Genomic DNA, 23,891 nt, shown 5'->3' on the forward strand with positions numbered 1-23,891 from the left:
AAGTTCTGTGTAATTGATGTTTGGCTGCTCAACATGTCTTGTTTCCCCGAGGGACAGGTGTAGTGTTTTAAGAGGTTAAAACAAATACATATATACACTATTTCATTTGAATCGCATTGCTAGGAAACAGCTTGGGTCCATGTGTCTTTCCAGCCACGTATTCATTTTGGCAAACAGAGCAAGATAAAGCCGAATCCATCTGTAATGTTTATATTTGAAACTATATGAAACGGTTTATGCTATTTTAAAGAGAGTGATTGAGAAACAGCTGCAATATTGTTAATTTTATTGATGGAAAAATGAAAGTCTATGACAAGACATTTAGAATATAAAAATAAGAATGCAATACTGTTGATTAAAATTGATTTAACGTTAAAATTACATTTCCTAAATACAACTGAAAGCTCAATTACATTATTCATTTGTTTTATGGTAATTTAAGGTTCACTGTGAGCCTTCACACCACAAATCAAATGAGAAAATGTTAAACTATTGTCCATATTCATCCTCCATGTACTTCCCGTTTCTCGGTACAAAAGTGACCCATCAGCGTCACCCTGCGGCAGGATCAGGCCTGCCGTCACTTATGATGAATAAAGTCAGTGTGAAAGCGCTGTACAGAGATTTCCTACACGTGTGTGACAGGGTCAAAGGCTTTGTTATATCGGTCAGACGGTGTTCAAATTCGGTTCATTCATATTTTAGTTCATTATAACTGCGTACCCTTTTAATTTAATCTTACAGTTAGAACATAAACGTGTCACATTTTCATTTTTTAAGTGATTTGATCACATGAAGCATTTTAATTCAGTCACTTTAGGATAAATATGTTTCTATACTGCATCTAACTTGTTGCCTGAACTTAAAAGAGAAAATAACTACCAATATCAACAGAAACTGATACAATTACCAGATATTTGTCTTTTCTGCAAGACTATATCACATTTACTGTAATTCAAACCACGTAATCATGTCAGTCAATCACTTCAATCTGAACATTAGAATGATTCCGCCATAAAACATGAATTAAGGTTTTGCTGTAGTGGTTTAACCTCCGCTGCCCTCTGCTATAAGTGTGATAAACCGGGCTCAGAGCTGCGTGTACCGGGCTACTGACCTGCCAGTCTCCGCTCTCTGACATTCTTCCAGAGTAAATCCCAGGCTTTGGATGTGGAGCTCCGCAGCTGCTCGCTGAAAGAGCGCCGGAGCTTCAGTTTAGTTGAGTTTCTTTTAGATGTCATCGCAAATCCTCCACTTGGACATAATAACAAAATCCTCCTGGTCTCACACACAAGCCCGTTATGTTAAAGTCTCCGACAGAAAACCACCTTTCCTTCTCCCGGTTTAAGTTTTTTTTTTTTCTATTCCAGCAGCAAACTTGACTTGAGTGGCCGGTCTTCAAACGAAGTTGTCACCATTTTCAAGAAAAAAAATAAACAAATTGGCTATATTCCTCTCTTCTTTGAAACGGAAATCAATAAAAATGAGGAAAAGTAACAATGTGATAGTAAAGCACCTAGACAGACTTTCACACTTCACACCAGATGTGTGTACGCGCGCCTCTGTGTGTGTGTGTATGTGTGTGTGAAGGGATCCACGCACAGCGAGCGCTACACAGCCGTGATGCCTTCACGTACTTAGGGAAATATGTCGACTGAGCTGAGCTGAGCGCATATGATCCACATGAAAGGGAAGGAGGAATGGAGAGCATGGAGGAGGAATGCCAACAACAGATGGTAAAATGTGTTAAAAATGTTTAACATTAAATGTCACATATTTTATGGACAACTACCCAGCAAACATACATTTTTGTAGCGTTACACGGCAATATTTCATTAAACCTTTAAAGACCATCACCAGTAGGTCTCCATATAATGTTCTGTCATGGCTGTGTAAATACTAATGTTTCCAAAGAACATCTATAGAGCATTTCTTGAAATTTTGTCAAACAATATAATGTTCAGGTAACAGATAGGCTGGAGTATGTTAAGAGAACTTTTCTGGAGAACTGTAAATTAATGTTACTTTGAAATCATAAGATAATGTAATAACCTCAAAAAAGCAACATGTTTTGTGCATAAGCTGTATTGATGGCATTGAGAACACTCCGGCTGTATATTTTTTGAGACTACATGTAATTTCAGCCTGTCCTCACAAGAAAAACGACAGTATTGGTCTAAACATTCGGGCCGGCAAAATGACCTACAGTTATGTTCAGTAGCCCAACTCTGAGCTATATGATAACTAAAATAAAACAGCCACCAGTTTCCATTATAAGTAGTATTAGACCAACAGCAATTCTGTCAACTCAAGTATAAGACTTTTAAGTGGGAGGATGAACGAGGAGTGCCTGAATGCATCATAAGTGACAACCCACTCAACACCCACCACCACCACTACAAACACACACCGCAGCTATCAAATGACACAATTCAAAACTGAGCAATCACTTTCTATAGTCTCATACTTTAGTATTATCGCAAAACAATATGACAAGCTACTGAAAAATAACTGAATCAGAATCATATACATTTTTCGTCACTGTCTTAACCTGCAGCAGCTTCTCGTTTTTTGTGGATGCCTCTAAAACATATGATTTACATGGAGCTATTTATTAACTATTATTAGGATTTTAATCTAAATTTCCTGCGAGGACGATGTCATCTATTATTTTAAAGCTTAAAGAGAGTTCACTGCGTTCTCCACGGGTAGATTGGAGTAGGTCAACCCTTTAACAAGACATGGGTTCAGTTTCAGCACCATTTACCTTTGTTGTCACAATATCTTGCACCGCAAATACTGAAGAGAAAAGACAATCTCAGCTTCTGTCCAAAGAATAAACACGATAAGTCCTTTCTATAAGGTTTCTTCTGCCTGTAAGACAGCAGCAGCTTCAGCAATCATCATACCTTAATTATTTTAGGAATTTCCTCCTATTATTGTGTGCCCATTCAGGCAGTGCATGACCTAAGAGTGGTGATATCATATCAGCTGCGTTGATTTCTCGCTCACCGTCTGGAATTACTGTTATAACAGGTATAATTCCATTATAAACACACAGTCTTGACACAAAGTAACTGGCTGAAGATTGACAGTTTCTTAAATGAACAAACCTCTGCTGACCTCAGTCTGCCCTCTCCGTGTGAAGCTGAGCTAACATTACTGCATTTCAATAAGTATATAGACCCCATTTGCCACTGAGCAGGATTTACAGACCACTACAAGCTCACATAGTGAGATATCTGCGCAACAAAGGAGTTTGCAGGTGAGGGAAGAATATCAATGAGGGGCTCAGTTTTCAATTTGTTCTGTCTTAAACTGAAATTATGTGCAGTCAGGAGGAATAAACCCAAAAACCTGCTTGTAAAAGTCCCAGTGAACTCTGGTCTTACTGGATCTGACATGAAAACATTAACTACATCTTTCAGGTTCAGTTCAGTCACTTCATTCTCTGCTACGGATCGAACTTTCCAATGAAGCGAAACATCACAGCGAATGAACTAAATCATTTTCACCGTGTCACGGCTTTTCATCTGCGCTCGGATCTATAACTGAATTTGTCACCGCTATTTCAAGGTTTAACAGGTCACAGGAATGAAAGATGTGTGAGAAAATATAGATGCTTCTTGTGGTTCAGCATGGGTCAGAGGGAGGAACCTGTTCGCCAGTGATCAGCATGTAACTATTTTAAGCCCCATTTGTTCAGACCTCAGGCTAAAGTGCAGCTTGGAGGACAAGCACGCACACACACATACACACTTGTCTGGAGAACCTGTTTCATTTGATCCTGTGACTTTTCAGGAAGGGTCAGGGTTCAGCCAAGTCAAGTACCTTGTTTTCTGCTGGTCACGTGAAGCATATAGGGTAAAACATTTCAAACGAACACACAAATTCTGATGATTTAACACAAAAAAAAGCAACAAATTCCATTGTAATTCAAGTTAACAGGATATTTCCTACAAAATCTTCCAAACATCACCTGTCAATCATTTCACTAATCCTTAGATTGATGTAGGTTGCTACATGGGGTCAAAAGGATAAAGAATAAGTGCATTAGATGTCAACATGGTAAACAAAGCGGTAAACAAAGTCTCCATCTCCAGGCCCAGTGACTGACAAGACAGGAACGGACACAGACAATACCATTCCTGTCAGCTCCAGACAGTAAAAGTGATGGAAGAAGCGCAGCAACAAGGTTCTGACCTCTCTCGACATGAATCACCAGAGAGGTAAACACAGCCTACCGCTGTTCTTCTCCTCTCTTCCTCTAAAAAAACCCCCTCACACAATAAAGATGAGCATTATCGCGGCGAGGATCATTGCGGCTAGACTATGACTTAGCCTCTGGAGCGATGCTTGGCAGTGGAAGTAATAGCAGATGCAAGGAGAGGAAACATCAATCAGCTTGAGAATGTTTTCCCTTCGCTGACTCACACACTTGTTTGTTTTGGCCATGTAGCTTTAGAAAGCGCTCGTTTCCCGTTTCCCTAAAAAACTGGCACATTTTCTGGGCCATTTTTTTTTTTTTTGTCCACTCTCTCTCACACCATCTCTCTCCCCGTCTTTCATAAACACATACAGATAAACACACACATATTTATTAGTGCACTAGTTATCTAAATTCCAGTGTTTGTATGTGTGTGTTTGTGCTGCCTGTGTCCATGCCTGATGACTGATGTGGTATGCTGCCCCATAGCTGCAGTGGGAAAATCCCAGATGTGAGGAAACTGATTTCTCCTCCATGATTGGGTCATGTTGTTGGCCAGGAGGTCTTACACCAGGCCCCCTTGAATAGTCTGGGAGATTGCTCTTCACAGCCTAATGGAAACAAGGCTCGGGGAGCGGGGAGCTCTCCCCTTCGCCCCCACCCCGGCCCCTGAGGGCTCGTCCCAGCCATGTGCTATAAATTTCCTGACCATATATTCCCAAGTCGAGTTCATTTTTCCAGAGGAGCCACACATGTGGTGTATATCTGGGTTTAGATTACGGGATTGGGGAAGGAGGAGCTGCCTTTGGTTCCAATCCATTAAAGTGGTCACTAATTCTGTTTTCTTAGAGGACCATCCGTCGTAACGTCATGGTTTCTTCCTTTGCAGAGGTTATCCTTTACCATAGTCATTAATTCCCAAACAGATTATCAATTACGTCAAATCTGTGTTTCCAAATTAGAGATAACACATAAAAAAAACTGCAATTTTTAAACATAATGACTCACTTATTATGTTTATCTAAATCCTCCCACTGCAGTAGTTTGTTATATAACGTTACCTTTTGTATTTAACTATGACACTAAGCGAGGCAAGAACTCAAAAGTTTGTTTCAAAATCACGAAACTGTCTCAGAGGTGAGAGCTCGCAGGGGTCAAAGTTTGTATAAAGAGGCTTGAAGAATGTAAAACTGGCATGACAAGCGTATGTGGCTATTGTTTCATTGAATGACAAAGCATGTAATGTTGTCAGGTCTGAATCTGTTAAGGCTGCATTGCCCACAAAAATGCATGGGAAAACATTTACACCAACGTCCAGCACCTGGTTTCTATTAGAGCAATGAGGATTTAATCACAGAGGTACATTTCTCTCTCAATCACTCTCTTTCTTTTCTCTCTATTTTTCTCTCAGAGGTGGCAGATGTAAAATACAGTAATGTTTTATTGATTTTAAGTATGTTTTTTTTTTTTTCTTCCAAGGACCAATTTTAGGATGATGTGAAATCACAAAAGAATACAGATTGACAGGATAACTCTTTAAAAATTGCATCTTACGCTTTAGTGGTAGAGCTATATTAGCCTCCATGAAACAACAGGAAGTTGATGTTTATATTTCAACATGAGACTTGGCCCAAGAGCAAAACTTCAACTAACAGCCTCACAAGGACCAAAGGAGATAAAAATGACATCTGCCTAAAATTAAATTTACAGTAGGGCTTTTGTAGTTTTCTCTTGTATGACAAATGTCCTGCATGTAGAGTCCTGTGATAAACAGAGTTGCCTAAAAAAGGTCTCAAGCTGCTAAACAGTTCAAAACATTTCAATATAATAGGAACCAAATTGTCAGCATGTTACAACGTGGCCGGTTTGTTTTCGAAGCTGAGTTCGATTAGAAACACAGAAGAAAGTGTTTTTTGAATGTAAGAACAAAAAGATGCCTCTCTAATGAAAAACATGCTTTATTTGTACTTTGTTCTCTCTTTAAAATATCCTCAAATTAATGATGAGTTTTTATTAATGACGCATGCGTGGACTCACTGTCGTTGCCTGTTGCCAACGATTCTGCTCAACTCATCAGCCGTGATAAGCTGGAAGTACAGTGCAGGTATTGTTTTCAAAGTGAGACACAAACAGGTCCTGCTGGGCCCTTAACTTTTAAAGCCGGGGATCCAGAGCGCAGAGAGGATGCAGGAAGTCTGCTCTGCCTCTGCCTGCTATTGCTCTTTGATTGTTGAGCCAAATTGTTTAATCAGGTCTGAAACCACAAGAAAGCTGCATTGCTACACTGCCCCAGGACAGAGCCTCCTTTAACGGCATGCTGTGTTTTTTTTTTGTTATTTGGGTACAGGTGGAAGTGAACAGCTATGTAAATCTCCAGTAGCATGGTTGCCCGTGGCCTTGCTTCAGTGCAGAAAGACATGGCGTTTGGTGTGAGTCGTGACACACGCTCGGCCAACCTGAGGATGCGGAGGTGAGGGCCGCAGGCCCAGCGGAGGCGCAGACATTTTGCCTCCCTGCAACATCTGGAATCTCTGTGGTTTATGTGGGAAATTTGGGAAGCCAGTGACAGAGCCAATGTGGTTACTGTATCGAAACCGACCCTGCGGAAATGGTCTTGGCTTGGAAACTGTGTGTGTGTGTGTGTGTGTGTACACAGAAGAACTAAGGAACTACAAAGTGGATCACAAGACTTGATAATGCTGTGGATGAGAGAAGAGTTATTGTTTGGAGTCATTTCTAGCAGAATGGTCAGCATTCATGGTACAAACACACACACACGCATGCGCACACACACACGCACACGCACAATAGCAGATAACAGGACTCGAGCCTGTTGACCATGTACTTACTACATCCTGGTGTGAGACCTTGATGGAGTGTGGCCCTTGCTGGCTCATTACTTACTAAATCTTGTTTCTGCCTTTCTTCTGAGTTGGCAGCTGAGTGCTGGACCAACCTGTTAGCTTTTGTGTTGCTTCACACACACACACACTCTCTCTCACACACATAAGCACACACACATACACAAGTGCCTGTAGTCCTGCGACTAGCTTGCATCCTGACAGGGCTGCCCACGTCTCTTTCCACTTACTTTACAAAACCCAGGCCTAAATTCCTCAACACACACACACAGAAAACACTCTCATCTTGGTTGTCATGAGGAAGTTGTTCCCTAAAGGATTTATTGCTGCTTTTTTAATTGGCAGTGTGGATATAATTGGGAATTTGAACAATAAACCTGTTTCCTCTCACTGAAGAATATAAAACTGGCAGAGAATAAAGTTTCTGTGAAAACTACCCCATGAACACACACTCCGCACAATGGCAGGATCAAATCAGATGATTTATACTTGGCAATAAATTATACCCAAACATGATCTGAATTGTTAAACATGATGATCTCATTCAATATAACAGCCTTGAAAAGCATTATTAAATGATATTATGTGCTATTTTATGTGTGATAGCTACAATAATTGCAGTGAAAATGTTGAAATTGCAATAAAAACGTTAAAAGATTTTCAGAGCGGGTTAACCAAATAGTTTCTCAAATGTTTTCACAACCTTGACAAATTACTGTATATACAAAGAGAAGTCTAGAAATACTACCAGGCTTCTTTTTTTCCTTCTCTCTCACTGTCAAACAGCCGAGCTGGCCTCTGCACTCAGGAAACCACAAGTCATTTTCCATCTTTCCATGTGTGGAATTTTTCATGCACTCGTCATGCCAGCAGCACCCTTTATAGTCTGAGCTGGGTCTACAAATGATGACTTGCTTGTAAATTTAGCGCATGATGTCACTGATCTGGTACCTGTTAGCCAATGGCTAGACGGGGAGCGAAAATAACCGTATAATCTCATGAAAATGTATTTTCCTGCTATAGGCAGACTTTAAATCAAGACGTTTCACAATGTCCAGGTCTGTCTCTAAATAGTCAGAGAGGATGAAAACGCTTGGCCATATTCAAACACCGTGGTGGAAAAAATGTGCTACGTTGCCTTTTCTTTTCAATAGCGAAGCCACTTCTAATGATTCTTTGGGGCAAAAGAGAGGTAAGACCGATTCATTGACATGTCTCATTTTCAACCGACTTTAAAAAGTCCTATGTGGTGATGTCTCCTAAAATCACAGCTCTCGTTGTATACCTTCATAAAGAAGACAAGTGTCTCTTTGCCATCAGCATACTCACGTTATCCACATTGTTTCCAAGTCATCAAGGGATACATTGGTGTGTCAAATTTACATTTTTCCCCTGTTATTTTGTTAAATGAACAATGGCTTTTCTATATCTGTGGGATCAAGTAGCAGCTTTGTTCAAAAGTGAGGAAATATACCTTTAAATTTCCAAAGAGGGACAATTCTAATTTGCATATTTATAAAGTCTCTAATTTCACTTTTAACAACAAGAATATATCACGTCTAATGTTTGGATTCTCTGTTAACAGATGCCTACAGTCACAGTTGCAGAAACAGTTGTTCCGAATGATGATTACAATGTATGCTATGTGACCAAAAAAATCATATTAAGGGGAATCTTAATGTTGCAGTTGTCCATAATATTTTAGACAACAGCGTGCTTCAAACTTTAGAGCAACAGTTTGAGGAAGACCCTTCCCTTTTTCAACATGAATTAAAAATATTTAATATTTAATATATTTAAAATGATTAATATTTAAATGGTTTTCAGAATTTGGTCTGGAAGAACCTGACTGGTCTGGACAGATCCCTGACCTCAACCTGATCCAACCCATTTGGGATGACCTAGAATGCTATATCACCCATCACCAGTGCTTATCACCCCACACCAGTGGCAGATCTCACTAATGCTCTTGTGGCAGCAACATCTTTGCAGAGTGACGGCTGATACAGCAGGACATCAGTGCCCATGGTTATGGAGTTGTTAAACAGGTTAAACAACCACATATGGGTGTCCAAATACTTTTGAACATATTTGTCCTTGTTTGGCTTTTGTATGTACTTCCATATGTCTGAGTGGTGCAACTAAACTAATACATTTCCAGCAACTGAGATACACTCACCATTCAGTGTATCATCACATAACACACCGCAGAGACATAAAAAGCATGCACGACTTTATGTAATTCTGGGAGGAAAAATGCTACAATTCTTCTAAAATAATCTATTCCTTTAAGGACCCTTGGCCTCCCCTTGGGAGCTATGTGACACTTAGCTAAGTTTGGACCTTTACTGTCACAACAAAAAAAGATTTCCTAATAAAAACAGCAGTGAGGTCAGAATCCAGCGAATAACAACAGAGTTAATGAACCCGCTCACAGCTTAAAACATCCAACACTACATCTGATTTCAATATTCCCCCTGTCAGCCCCTTTCTCTTGTTGAGCATGTTCTGATTACGACTACGAGGGTGACAGGCTATTTCATATTTCCTCGTTTGTTGCCATGAACCTCTTGTGATGTGTATATTATGGTCCCTAACAGGCCTCAAGAGAGACACACAGTGCCGGGCGAGAGAGAGAGACTGCAGCTGTCTGAGGTCAGAGTCAGCCTCCACCAGCAGGCAGTGACCCTGGGTGAAAATGGAGGACTGGGCTCTGAGAACAGCTGAGGAACATGCAGGAGTCAAAAACAGATAAGACAACCCCGCTGTTATGCATTAGTAGCCATGGACATTATATAATACCCATCGGTGCTTCATCTATAACTGGAGGGGTGATTCATATAGCAGTGTATACTCACTGAGGCCCACAGAGGAGCCATTTCACATCGAGATGGAGGCTCACATCGGCCAATCTCACACTGTGGGAGTCACAAGTAAAAGGCTGGTGAAGTGTTTGCAACTCTACTGTGCAATTAATCCAAACCATCAGGTACTTTTCTTTGTGCTACTTGAAACTGTCCTGCACAGTCACCATTCTTCATATTAGTCTTTAGTGTAACACTGTTAAAAGAAAAAAAAAATCTGCGCTTGCTTCACATATATAACATTTTTACATTAGCTAATCAAAACCATGATGTCATGCAGGTATTTCCTCAGGGAAGTGAGGCGTTTTGAGTTACAGGAAGCAGCAACAGAAGAACAACCAGGTAGTTTGCATGAACAAGGACTCACCATGGATCGCAGACGAAGAAAAGAGCAACACCTACAGAAGTACTAACTTCATCAACAGAGAATTCAGGAAAAAGTATGTCACAGTCACTGTTGACACCATCCAACTGGCCTCTGACCTCTGTACCGTACGTGTAGTGCCAAAACATAACAGCTATTACAGCGCATCACTGAGAATGTTGCCAAAACAAAAAAATTGAATCTCTCTGATTACATTTCTTATTTCATTAGAAACATTTGCTACACAAAGCTACTTGATTTACATTCCTCTTGCTTTGGAGCCCACATGCTCACTGTTAACTTAATCTAACATTCACAGTTTATAGCACATGCCAAAGACACTTCTCACAGTGCCAGAAAAGTCTGCGACTTGATTAGATGACCCTGAAATCAGAATCAATAAATCCTTTAAGGCTGCATTTGGGAATCCATTAGCAGGTGACATTTAACACTGACACTGAAGGAAAAATAGCTTAATTAAAACACTCAAACCCCCCATTTCCCCCCTTTTTTTTGCAGCATTTCCCTGAGAGTCAGTCACACCAACGTGTGAGGGACAGGAGGCTTTACGTTACTTTCCTTACAAATTGAAAGAAAGTCTCCAAGGGATTCACAGAGTTTCCCCTTTGTTTTTCTTGTAATCAGTGGCAGGAGATTTCCACATTGAAAGTAGATTAGCATATTTATTCAGAGAGAGGATCTGTGTAAATGTGCACAGTCTGTCTGAAACCTCAGAGGCAGAGTGGGAAGCTTGGGCCTGACAGTTCTGGGCCAGAGAGTGCTGTTTAAGCCTCACTTGTGTCATTTTCCCCTCAGACTGACGTTTGGGAGGTGATGTTTATCATAACAAAGCACATGACCATTTATTTGTGCAAGTTACAAGTCAGTGAGTTCTGCATAACTGCTTCTCCTTGGACCCTGTCTCTCCCTCTGTTTTTCTACCCTCTCTATAGCAATCTTTATTTTTCTACTTAACAAAAACACATTTGCAAAACATATATTACCTGTGGACAAAATCACAAATATATCCATATGTCTGCTCACTACTACGTAAATATTTTACTCCAGACAGATAAAAGAAGCTTTATCCTCATTATCTGTACTGTATCTCTGACAGGGTCTTGGCTGGATGTGCCTATAGCTTTCAGCATCGCAGCATCACTGTGGATTCATTATTTCGATGATTAATGCCAGTTAAAGCAGCAGAGTTTTGAAGATGAACATGGCTGCCTCCTCTCACCAGAGGAAGCCATTAATTTCCACATTGCAATTAAAGAGACTGTAGGGAATACATTTCCATACAAATTACACTGTGTGAGAGGGAATAAGGCACTTTTGGCTCATCATCTACTCAAGACTTGAAAAATGCTCTATAAACGTTGAGTAATGCCTTCAGAAAATAAACATTTGAGAGGGAGGATTAACCTTTTTTTTCCCCCTCCATAGACCAAATCTTCCCTGAGCGTATCCATATGCGGTTTTTAGGATGGAGTTCTGGGTTTTGTTTTTTGCCTGAGGAAAAACAAAACAACAAGTCAAGAGGGCTAAAAGGTCTAGCGTTTTTTTCCATAAATGCCTTACATGATCTTAAATAAATAAAAACAAGTAGGAAGGGTTATGAAATCCCCTAAACTATTTTTGAAATCTCTGCTTCCTATCTCATTCCTAACCGGTGCAGTGCTTAACAGAGTTGTAAAAGCAGAGAGCAGAGATGAGCGAAATGTTATAAAGCCCCGCTAGCAGACCCTAGAGAATTGGTGACTGATCAACTTTTACCATGCCCTCACTAGTGGGATTCAGTTTTTACAGCAAACATCTTCTAAATGTTACATAGCTTCATCACAACTTCTTGATAAAGAGACTAAGACTAATCATAGCCATGCTCACTTTAACAGACACAGATAATTTTAAATAAATTTCCACTCTATACACCCTTTAATAACTTGATTTTGTTAACAAGAATGCTTAATTTATGGGCAACTATTGATTACAGTGGTGTGTGCGTACTTGTAAACATGCCGTATGTGGAGACCATGTGCATATGAGAGCAATAAAAAGACACTGCACATTTATAGCACAGAATACCAATGGTCTCACTGCTGCGTCGCTATTTTGGATCTGGACCCAAAGAATGTGCTTTCCTCTCCTGGACAATGTCATTTTAATGAGGTGGACGGTGTTGTTATGGTCGATACTGAGAACCATCTGGCTGCCTCGTATCCGTGTCATAAAAGAGGTCTCCTCAGCCCAGCTGTAAAGTACAAACAGGGAATATCGCACCTAATGTGCCTGACTCTGCCAGCTTTGTCCCTTTTATAGCATTATCATTCTTGGGGCTATTTTATCATTAGATCCCAATTCAAACCATATGTTGATTTCATTTACTTGATGATTAAATAACGTTACAGTGACACTGACTCTGGTCTGGCTTATGTCAGCCAAGACAACCACCTAAAAGGGAAGGCATGTGGTTAAATACACAGCTTGCTATTTAAAAAATCATATGGATGGAAAAATATAATGACAAATGCATTTGAAGAGAGTCTCATAGCTGTGTTGACAAACTTGTTGATGTTACGCACGGTGGTCTCACACTCGTGTTTCCAAGAATTACAGTTTGGAACGACCAGCGATCGGTCACAGCGCATATCTCATGCACACCACTAGACCACACATTAGTTAACTGCTGCATAAAAGTGACATGGAATTTTTCCAGACCATAATGTCCACTTGTGCGGTACCATCATGCACAACAGAGGTCATGTGAGAGTGCAACCTGAGCCTAAAATGGCATCTACCCAAATCCCACAGCTGCCCCCCAAGGGCCACATCACACCAGGCCAAATATTTCCCCTCAGCAAAACAGAAACAATGATCTGGCACGCTGCCTAATTTTAACTGCATCCCGCCAAGTGACCAATATATAAAAGGCCTTTAAAATAAGAGACTTGGACATTCTCGAGACACCGGCTGGGAGGGAGCTTGCCGACACCTGTGGCCGTCAGTCCTACTAACATTGTCTGAGGCCTGAGCAATGCCACCATGCAAGCCAAGACAGTGCAGGATCAACTTGCAGGGAGATTTTCATGATGTGTCAGACAGGAGTGCAGCATTGCTTCAGTATACAGTACCGTAATAACTGCAGACCAAGACTGAACAGATGCCCTTAAGATCAAGCTTTGAAATTGATCCAGACATAAAGTTCTGTCAGAAACACAAAGGCCCCAGGATGTCTAAAAGACAATTCACCATGACAGCAGTGTCTAAATTCAATATTTGAGCATAAAAGTTTCTTTTCATTTTGCATTTCTAATTGTCATTTCACTGCCCAGTGAACAGAACTGATGTCAGACAAACAGAGATCTGATGCCAGTTAAACCTTTATTTCTTGTCTTAGTTAAAAAGGGCAGAAAATGGAAAAGAACATCTGTGAAATTAGTGCAAAGTCTGCATTGATTGGCTGTTTCTTTTCCATCCCAGTGAATGTAAATGTCATTACCATTACATTCAATATCATATAATCATGTAAGCAAAGTGTGTAGTTTCTGCTATAATGCTCTAACTGGTTAACCTTTGTAGAGTCACTAGGAGCTATCCCAGCATGCACTGAACAGAAGGAAAGAAAAGGGACAGTGGCACTGTGGGCATTTTAGACTCTCCGCTCCACCTGGATTACATGTGTGTAAGTGAACAGAAACTTATGAAAAGATAAAGGGTTGTGACCAATAACATAAGCACACAGCAACAAAAAGCTTGGGAAAAAACAAATAATTTCTTACCTGAACCTGCTGCATCAGTCATCTTATTAAACGTCTACAAGACAAAAGAAAGAGCAAAACATCAGTAAATGAAGCACAGTAGCTACAGTATATCCCTTTATTTAATTTTGAGAGGACACTACTGAAACCATAGAAGAGAAGAATGTGAGCAAAGACTATAAAACTGAGACTTTGGCTTGAATGTAGCTCTACTCTGAAAGACTAAAAGAAACATTTCTGGCTGTGAAAACCATTAAGAGACACACACCCAGTTCCATGAATTCAGGATTGGAGGATGTCTCCCTGCATTCTTCAATAATGTAATCACTGCCATGATTACAGAGTCAATAAAGAGTCTCTGCAGCAGTAATGGTGGCATGATTTACCACTTGTAAACTAAGAGGCTGCTGGGCAGACTGTCCTCATGCTATCCCCAATTATCTGTTGTCACTGCAGTGACGATATCTCAGGAAATTAACCAAATAAAAACCACCTAAGAGCTTTAAAGGAAACTGTGTTGAACCACATACTGTCTCCCTGGAGTACTAACCAGTTAATTGTTAGTATTGGGAAAGTGGCGTATATTTAATTGATGTTATGAGGAAATGCAGAGAAGCGATGAAACAGAATATCTGCGACTGCAAGATGAAAAAGCAAAACTGGATTCTTACTTTAAAAAACAGGTGGAAACAGTGGTCATTTTCATTTTCATGGTTAATTTTGTAAGCAGTAAAATGACTACAGAGGCCAAAGGACTGGAAGTCTCTCCCTGATTTGGACCAGTAGGGATCCCTTCCCTTCTCTCGCCCAACTTTCTCCTCCTTTTCCCCTCTGTGCCCCACTGCTCTGATTTATACCCTTGTTTGCTTGCCCTGTTTTCACATTTCTCCCTGGCAGAGACAAAACTCTGCATAAACTCCTAGCCTGCTTGTTTCCGATACTGTTGAAACTCTGTCGTGACAGTCAGTTGGCAATCAGCCCATGTGGTGCTGATTCAAATTTCTATCAACATTACTGCAAAGGTTTTCTTGTTAAGTTGGACTCAACACAATAAGTTGGTCGTGTATTGCATGTTTCATGAGCGCCATGGCCCTGCAGTGTTGTCATGGCAGCAGAAATGCTCAGTGTAAAGAAAGACTTGGCTGGATGAGCCAACCTATATGGCTGCCACTTCGCTGTGACAACAAAGAGACCTGATTGGCTGGACTAAACAGGACAGGTGGTTTTGTTATAAACTGTCTTTCTTTATTACATGCTCCTTGACACTTTTAGGCCACGTAGCAAATGAGGTCGGAGGACAGCAGGTGCTTTGCAGTCCACTTTTAATTTTTTAAGTGAAGAATACGATTTAAAGCAGCAAAAAGCCAACTCTCTGACTCTTATTCAACAGAAAAACAGGGGAAAATACAAAAACAGGTCATAAAAGTAATGCTCATACCTGCACGCAAGTATTTTTACCTCTGTTTAAACATGGAAGAGGTGTGCGGGGCCTCTGAAAACTATGAGGTGCAGCCACTGATGTATCCCTCATTATTGACTGTGAGATTTGGCACAGTCTGGAAGAATTTCATCACACATCTAAACACTTCTGTAACAGAGTTCAAAGGCAAGGCTTGATGTACAGAAACAAGGGTCGTTATCTCTGTGCTCTCAAAATCACACACTACATGTGTCTTTGAAGGAAAGGGAGATAGGGCTGTCTTGTGTTAATGCAATGGACCTGATAAATCTCCAAAGACAAGTTTTAGACCCAGTTTCAGAAATAAACTCGTGAAAATTAGCACTCCAAAAACCAGATGCTGGGCCCCAGTGGAGATGTGCCGATTTGACAAGGCTTCAAAGACTTGAAAACATCATTCTCTCTCTCTTACTCGACAGCCAAGAGAAAGTATTCCATCCTGGCATATCTCAAGCCATGACCCACTTTAAACACGCATTGACCTAGTTCAGTCCAATCTCAGTCAGATGGTGGACACATGTCAAAGGTTGCGGGTCAGGAAAAGCGACATCGTCTACACAGGAGAGGCACGGAGTCCCTTTCAGGGCTGCTCCTTGCTTACACCAATAAGGATGTTTATAAGGAGTGACAGGTCTGTGTGGGTGAATGATAGCTGCTGTTCCAGCACAAATGACACCCTGAATGAGAGTCAACAGGGCACTTACAGGACTGGTCAGTCTGAATGACAGAGCAGCACATCCTCTGTTTTGCCAGTGTGTGTCAACACCAATTAAAAGTAGGAATCCTCAACCCAAATACATCTCCAGTCACCAATAATAGAACATAATAGAACAGTAAACAGATGCCCTCAAGCAGACTTTATGCTCAACAGCAAAGTCAGCAGTTAGGGCTGCAAGTACCAATTATTTCATTATCAATGAATCTGTCTTATTTTTTTGATTAAATGACTAATCGTTTAGTGTCAGAAAATAGTGAGAAATGATGGTTATGATATGCCAGAGCCCAAGATGATGTCCACACATTGCTTGTTGTGCTCAAACAACAGTCCAAACCTCAAAGATATTTGATTTACAGTAATATAAAACACAGAAAGGCAGCACATTTGATAGGCTGGAACCAGCAAAGGTTTGCTTGATTAATGACAATTAAAAAGATATATTTATATTTTTTTTGCCTTCCTCAGCTTATTAAAATTAAAACTATTGGCTTGTTTTGAAACATTATTGATGTAAACAAACCTTTATTAAAATCAGAAAACATGAATAAGATTTAGTTCTTGTCTAGTGTCAATCTCTAATTAAAATTAAAAGATGTGTTGGTCAATTTGGGGAGTGATTGCCATTTTCAGAAAAACTAGCTTTGCAGTTGAATAGTTTAAAACGTAGACATTCCTCATTCTTTTCTATCAGTGTCTCTACATTTTAGGACAATGGTTGTTACGCAGTCTATTGACAAAACGAACATACCATATTCTTATAGTCTTTGTGTAAGTAATGATATGAAAAATAAACATAAAAATAGAAATAATATTTATATCCAATGAGATAAAATCTTACTCAACATCCAACACATTCCAGCTAAGATTAGCTCTACATGCATGATGTGCTGCAGATTGAGGGAGATATGAGGTGCATTCCAGTTTTTAGAGATCATACAAAGACAGGGGGAAGTCAAAGGTTGGCGTGCAGGTGCCAAAAACTTTTACCAAATACTTCCATAAAACATCTCTCACTCAAGCTGTAACTGGCTCACACGTTCGGTTGGTTTATTCTTAGACTCTGAGACTGTGATTCAATCTGTATTGCATTCTTGCTCCCTGCTGTCAGAAGTTTCATACGGACTCCAGAGCTCTTGTGTAAGAGGGGACAGAAGAGGAAAAATCTCTCTGCATGTGCAATACTGCTGACATGTCGTCTCATCTGTTTTTGGAAACTTTGCAGGGTCACAAACAAACATAAACTCGAGCTTTCGTTAAGCTCATAAGATCCCAGTGTCATAGTGAGACACACTGGAAGCAATTTTCAGCCTCCAGAGCTCCCAGTGTTCCGTGCAGAAAATTATCAATTTCTTTCCCGCAGAGATTACTACTAAATGAAAATCGTATTTCAACTCTCACATGAAAAACAACATTAATAGTGTGATTTCTGTGAAATTAATTATTTTATATTTGAAAAATATTCATCCTAGAGTCACAGAACCTATTAAACCTAGATTGCCACAGGGTGACATGTGATCTGGGGCCTACTTAAAATAATTATGTTCAAGGTTACGTTGCAGCCAAAATACTCTTCTCTTCAGCATTTGTGTACATTCCCAGCTGTCTTTGAGCCAAGTTTTAACCCATGCCGCTGTCATTTTCAAGAGGTAGTTATGGGTTTGTTAAAAGAGACAGGTGGCATCTACTCTGAGAACGTAACATCATTTTACTGGAAGTACCCGGTGCCCACAGACAAAATAATCTTTCTTTGACTCTTCAATCTAATTACTCTCAACTCTGTCTCTCTGTGATCTTTCTGAGAGCCTGCAGTGTGATTCCAATATCCTGCAGTACAAATTAAACTCTTTATTGTTTTTTTGCCTCAGCTAAACAAAACAAAACCTTCAAATACCATGAATCTAATATCATTCGGTAAGATGCTGCCAAAAGATTTCACTTCACGAAACTGGAAGGTGTATGAGAACCAGATTGGATGCTTGCGGTTTTTTTCTTGTAGGCTGGTTGTTTGCCATCACGTTGCAGCAGAGTCATCAAGACAACACAAAGCACGGGCTGAAAGGCATTGAATTTAAACCCGCCCTGCATTCTCCGAATCCCTCAGTTGTCTGTTTCTTTTAGGTCAGTTGAATAGTGACATTTATATACTTTGTCCAGCAGAAGTGAGTCCGGCTTGTTTAAGAATGCTTAAGCTGACCTTATTTCCAATGCAAACCTCAAATATTTACAGATGTGGAGGGAAAAGCTGCTGTACAGGAGGGAATCTGGACATTTCTGTTGACATGTGATGGATTTATCTTAAAAAAGGAAAAGGAATGCACTTTTGTAAAGTTTTCATTTGTAATATGTTGAAGTCAACTATGTGATTGTTCTGCAGAATAGGATTTTATTCATAAAGCTAACTGATAAGAAATCTTAAGAAACTATTCAATGCAGTCATTCTGTTTTTTATGCTCTGTTTGTTACTGAACTGTTGCCTAGATTCACTCTCAGAATTATTGTTCACTCACCTTTAAAAGTCTATGAGAAAACCATGTGCATAAACTGAGAGATTTAATGATGATGTACCTAACCATACGGCTAAAACAAGACTGCTCAGCAATGTTCAACAACAAAGACTAAAAGGTCCAATTAAATTCACTTGATTAGTTTCAGATTGAAATAATGCAGTGATGAAAACATCAAATAGATAATTTAGGATGAGCACAGCGAAAAAAATTCCCAGTTACAGACAGACATGAAGTTTGAATTAGCAGGGAGAAATACTTTATGCAGTGCAGGAAGCAAACAGGTCATGGCAGTCACCCAAAAATGCTAAACCCAGATTTGAGCTGAAAAAAGAAAACATGTGCATCCAGTCTTGGGGTTAGACGTGAAGGAATTTAGCAGCTCAAGCTTTAAGGAGGAAAGCTGGATCACTGTAAGTTTGCATGTATTGCACTACACACTATCTCATTATATGATCAAATCAGAGAGACAGTTAGGATGCCAGCAGGAAGCTGTGATTTCACAGAGAAACTTACCGTCTTCTTGGTTCTTGCTCTTGTTCCCATGGAGGCACCGCGAGGAGCAGAAGACCTGTCTTGGCTCGAGCATGCCGCTCTGTCTGGTCTTTGGAGAGCTTGGTCGTTCAGGGTTTGGTTCAATGTGGACTTTGAAACAGCACCCCGCTGCAACAACATCACAACAACAATCAAGACTGGATCTGGAGTCCGACCAGACTAGGACAGGATGGTCTCAACGGTGGCCAGGGGAAAAGAAAACAAGAGACTGAGGTCAACGGCTGGGGAAGTGAAATCTTCACTCTCAATTCAGCTTGACAGAGGCACACAAAGGAGCCTGTATGTGTGGATCTTCTTTTGAGAGGACAGAGATTATGACCTTGTCAAATATCCCAGTAAAGATGTCTTGTGTTGCCCAGTCGCCTGTCATTAGTTAAAGCGAGTAATAGTGAATGCCTGGGATGGTTATGCAGATGTCTGGGAGGCATGTAAGCCTCTCTCGACAATTCCTAATGGACCAAATCATACAAACTCTCTTCCAAAACAACAGCTCCTCTGTCCAGTACATACATATGGACCCCAAAAGAGCACTTTTGTTCCCAAATGCTAACTCTAGTGGGATATTTCATGAAACATGCCACCATGAGAAGAGCCCTTTTTAGAAACAGAGTTATATGGTCCCAGTTACAACCTCCAAAGCACAATAGCTGTCTGTTCTTGCTGCACCATTCTGACCCGGCTAAAGCACTGTAGACTCCAGTATCACATCTGAGAGCTACGGACCTCCATCATAAAAGAGACTCAAGTAAGAGAGACAGTTAAAGACAGCCTTACAAAGCCCACAGTGTGACAGACAGACTATATCCTCATATCTCACTGGTCACAGACACAGTTACACTTACGACTCACAAGAGATCAACGTATTGTATTTCCCTTCAGACACAAGAGTACAGAGTTTACTGGTAACCACGACTTGAGTTGGCAGACCTTAAATCTAAGTGCAGGACTTTTTAAAACTTGACGAGAGCATAAAATTCTGTTGAACACCTGTTGCTTACAGGTCTGAATAATCCACTGGGATTTTCTCTCCACAGAGCAAAGTAAATTGATTTAGGGAAGGTTGAAAGCATGACCAAGTATGCAGCATGCGCTTCACAGGAATGTGTACAGTACCAACTGTGACTGTGCACATGTTACGTATTGAAAGTTTGAGTGCTGCCATTCACACGCTGCTAAATAATGTAGTGTTATTATATTAGAACAATGGACCAAACCCCTGTGGAACTGTTAATAAGTAAGATTAGTATATTATCATGTTCAGTGAACATATTCTCACCTGTTTCTTGCGGGTGGTGCTGGGTGTGTCAGAAGGGGAGGAGCTTGCACTCAGAGCCTCCTCTATGTCCAGATTAAGCTGGTCCAGCTTCCTCATCAGCTGGTTTATTGACTCCGACCAGGGAGACCTGACCTGCGGAGACTCCTGTGGGTGATATAGAGGTACTGGGGTAAGAAGAAAAAACTACCCCTGCTATCAAAGTTTAGTCACATTGAGTGAAATTCTGTATTTTTAACAATTTTTTTGGGTCTTGTTTTAACCTAATTTTAAGGGGAGCAAAAGTTTTGCATTGAAGCAAAATTATTATTATTATTTTAAATTTTATTTTTTTATTATTATTTTTCAAATATAATACATCAAGAATAAAATTATGTCTTGTTTTAATCTCATTTTTTTTAAACAATTGCAACAATTGCAGTACTCAACACAATTTTTGTTTTATTTGAACCACATTTTCAGCTTTTACCTAAAATGGTGACATTTTCATATAATTGGTGGGTCTTATTTTATCCAGGTTTTCATATTTGTATTTTAAATTTTAATATTCTGATATTTTCAGATTTTTTCACAAAATTTTAGCATTTTTACATCATGCAAACTTACAATCAGCAGCAACAATAAAAGAAAATTGCTTTATTCTTAAACTTTCTTATTCAACTACATACATAGATAAAGCACACACACACACACACTTTCAGGTAGACTACACACCTACACACACTACACAAAAAGTTTCACAAATGTCCTCTAACCACACACTCATAGTACCACACACAGGAGTTTTCAGGCGTAATTTGAGGTTAATGTCAAGTTGAGCCGCTTACACTTCATCAAATCTGCTTTGCATCTTAATTACATGCTTGAGCTGAACTTCATCATAATCAAAAATGAATTTTTTAAATCTGACTTTCAAACCTGCAGTAAGAGTAATTGAAATCACAAGTAAAATTTGGCTCATTAGTTAGTGAAGTAATTGCCTGTCATCCCTGCCGGGCTTATTTAACACATGAGAGCTTTCAGGAAAGCTAGTCAATGTACTCAATTTACTACACAGTGATAAACTCAAACAAGAGTTGCCAGCAAATCCAAAAAAAGTGTCTTGTAAATTGCAGATGCTACATCAGTGGACAACACTGCTGCCACACATGGAAATGTGATCTGTTCAGCCGCTTCCCGGGGTGAAAGAGCAAAGGAGAAGGGCTCCAGACATGTGTGCCATACGGAGCATGATGGAATTCCCTGCACTGGCTTTCACTGTTCCCCAGACACTCAGTGTATATAAATAGACCATCCTCACACAGACATGAGCTGTGTCTGAGGATCTGGAGGTCTAGCCTCATAAATCAGCAGGATACACCTCAGTCACCAGAGCATAAATTAACATTTTTGTTTTGCAACCTGAGCAGGAGTCGGGCTGACAGAGAGAGAGGAGATGTCAGTATATGTATGTGTGTACGTGTTTCTGACATGAGACATGAAGAGGATCACATGCGACATACTCTTCGACAACACCACTGCAGAAACCATTGAGGATTGGATTTTCTGGAGTAGGTGACAGCAACTTTTGACACAGTAGTAACATCATGGATGACCTGGAAGGAACACGGTTGCTGCAGGAAGTTTAAGATTGTATGTTAGGAAGGTCAGCAGAGATATTTGGCCATTTTTTGGATCAAGAAAGACCCAGTTCACCACTTCATCCAACAAATAAAAGAACAAAGTTCTCAAGGTTATCAAAAAAAAAAAAAACTAAACCCGGATCTTCACACAAACTGCAGTTTGCATCAGAGATGTGACATTTATATTATATATATTTCTGATGCTCTTCCTGAACCCTAACTAATCACAGCCACCCCATATTGTATATAATGTAAATATCTAAAACAGGTTAAGACTGTCATCTCAAGACAACTCCTAAACTTCTGTTACTGCATGTAATAAACCCAACTCTAAGCTTCAAACTGTCCATTCAGAAACTTGTAGACAACATCACAGACAGCTACAGTACGTCCATGTGCTTCTACAATCAACAGTTCCCTGATGTTGAATGCCTTCACTTCAATTTGAAAAATGAGCTGGAAGGAAATATAAAAAACCCAGGAGAGACCATCACCCACAACCATCAAAACAAACCCAGAACAACAAAACCATCAATTCATTTCCTGCAAATAAACTAAAAACCTGAGACTGAACCCGTTACTGTCAGTCACTTCTGAATCATTTTTCCATGATAACATTACGCCTCTCAATGCACAAACATTTCATTGAAGGGATGGGTCAATAAATGTCTTAATGGGAAACTGCCACAATGTGTGTGACAGAGTGCGGTCCCTGTCAGAAGGGTTTTGATAAAGTTTTGAAATATCTGAAAATAAATGAGATACTCTGTCACTACAAGATAGAGAACAGAAATAATTTGAGTTTAAATGAGGACAGGCCATCCTTGTGACTTAATTAGAAAATGTTTCTAATGTCAATCGATAGACTTGTTTATTTTCAGCAACAGAAAAATACCATTCAGATTAAGAAATCACAGTCTTGTGAGTTTAGTTAGTAACGCTCCTTTGTAAATACCTCATAATTTCACATTTGTGCAGTAATTATTATGCTTTTCTTTAGTTGGGAACATAAACATGTCAAGATAATTCTCCATGAAGCCGTACATCACAATTATATACAAATGTAGGCACTGACAGTTAATATTTACTTGCATTTGACCTAAACTCAGTGGAATTAAGGGACCAGACACCAGACGGTCCATTCACCCTGCTGACCACCCAGGGTCAGCTGACTGACCCAGTACTGGGAGAAAGTTCCTTTTTCCACTCAATCCCAGAGGAATGACCTACGTAAATCTGGACAATCCCCTGCTGACCTCTGAGGCCTGAGGAGTCACCTGGGGTCAGAGAGAGGAAAAAAAAAGCTTCCCTTCTCTGCTGTGCCCTGCCTTCCAAGTGTGGTGCTGCAGGGATCGTAAAACGTTTGACATGGGATCATTATGTTTAGACAGCATAATCCTCTGTGTCTGTCAAACACATTAAAAGGCTCTCACTTATTTTCATATTTTGCATTAGTTGCTGTCACAACTTAAAACTGACCAGTAAAATGTTGTGACCATTCCAGAAAACAGAAAAACTGTGTCCTGCATGCTAGAGTTCACCCTATAGGTACAACAGAAGCGGGACAAGAGTAATGTAGATGAATTGTTGCCTGAACATTTCTTTCCATGTAAGCTTTGTGCTTCCAGTTCAAAGAAAGAAAATGAACAGTGAATCCGGGAAAATCCTCCCACATACTTTTACAGTTTTCTTTCTTCCAAAATATT

General features: G+C 40.0%; 1 protein-coding gene across 3 annotated transcripts in view; it reads right to left on the reverse strand.

The window, feature by feature from the left end:
• Window positions 1-23,891, reverse strand: part of stard13b (StAR-related lipid transfer (START) domain containing 13b) — a 71,433-nt gene that overhangs the window by 30,642 nt on the left and 16,900 nt on the right. For 2 of the 3 annotated variants that reach the window (XM_044354832.1, XM_044354831.1), the window contains 3 exons: window positions 20,567-20,710; window positions 19,252-19,398; window positions 14,076-14,109 (listed from right to left, as the gene is read on the reverse strand). In XM_044354832.1, coding sequence (XP_044210767.1) covers window positions 14,076-14,109; window positions 19,252-19,398; window positions 20,567-20,710 — 325 coding nt within the window. Of the gene's footprint in view, window positions 1-1,117; window positions 1,568-14,075; window positions 14,110-19,251; window positions 19,399-20,566; window positions 20,711-23,891 lie in introns of those variants that run through there. The other variant, XM_044354834.1, reaches the window with a different exon arrangement.

Source organism: Thunnus albacares, chromosome 6 (assembly GCF_914725855.1).
Source record: "Thunnus albacares chromosome 6, fThuAlb1.1, whole genome shotgun sequence".
NCBI lineage: Eukaryota > Metazoa > Chordata > Actinopteri > Scombriformes > Scombridae > Thunnus > Thunnus albacares.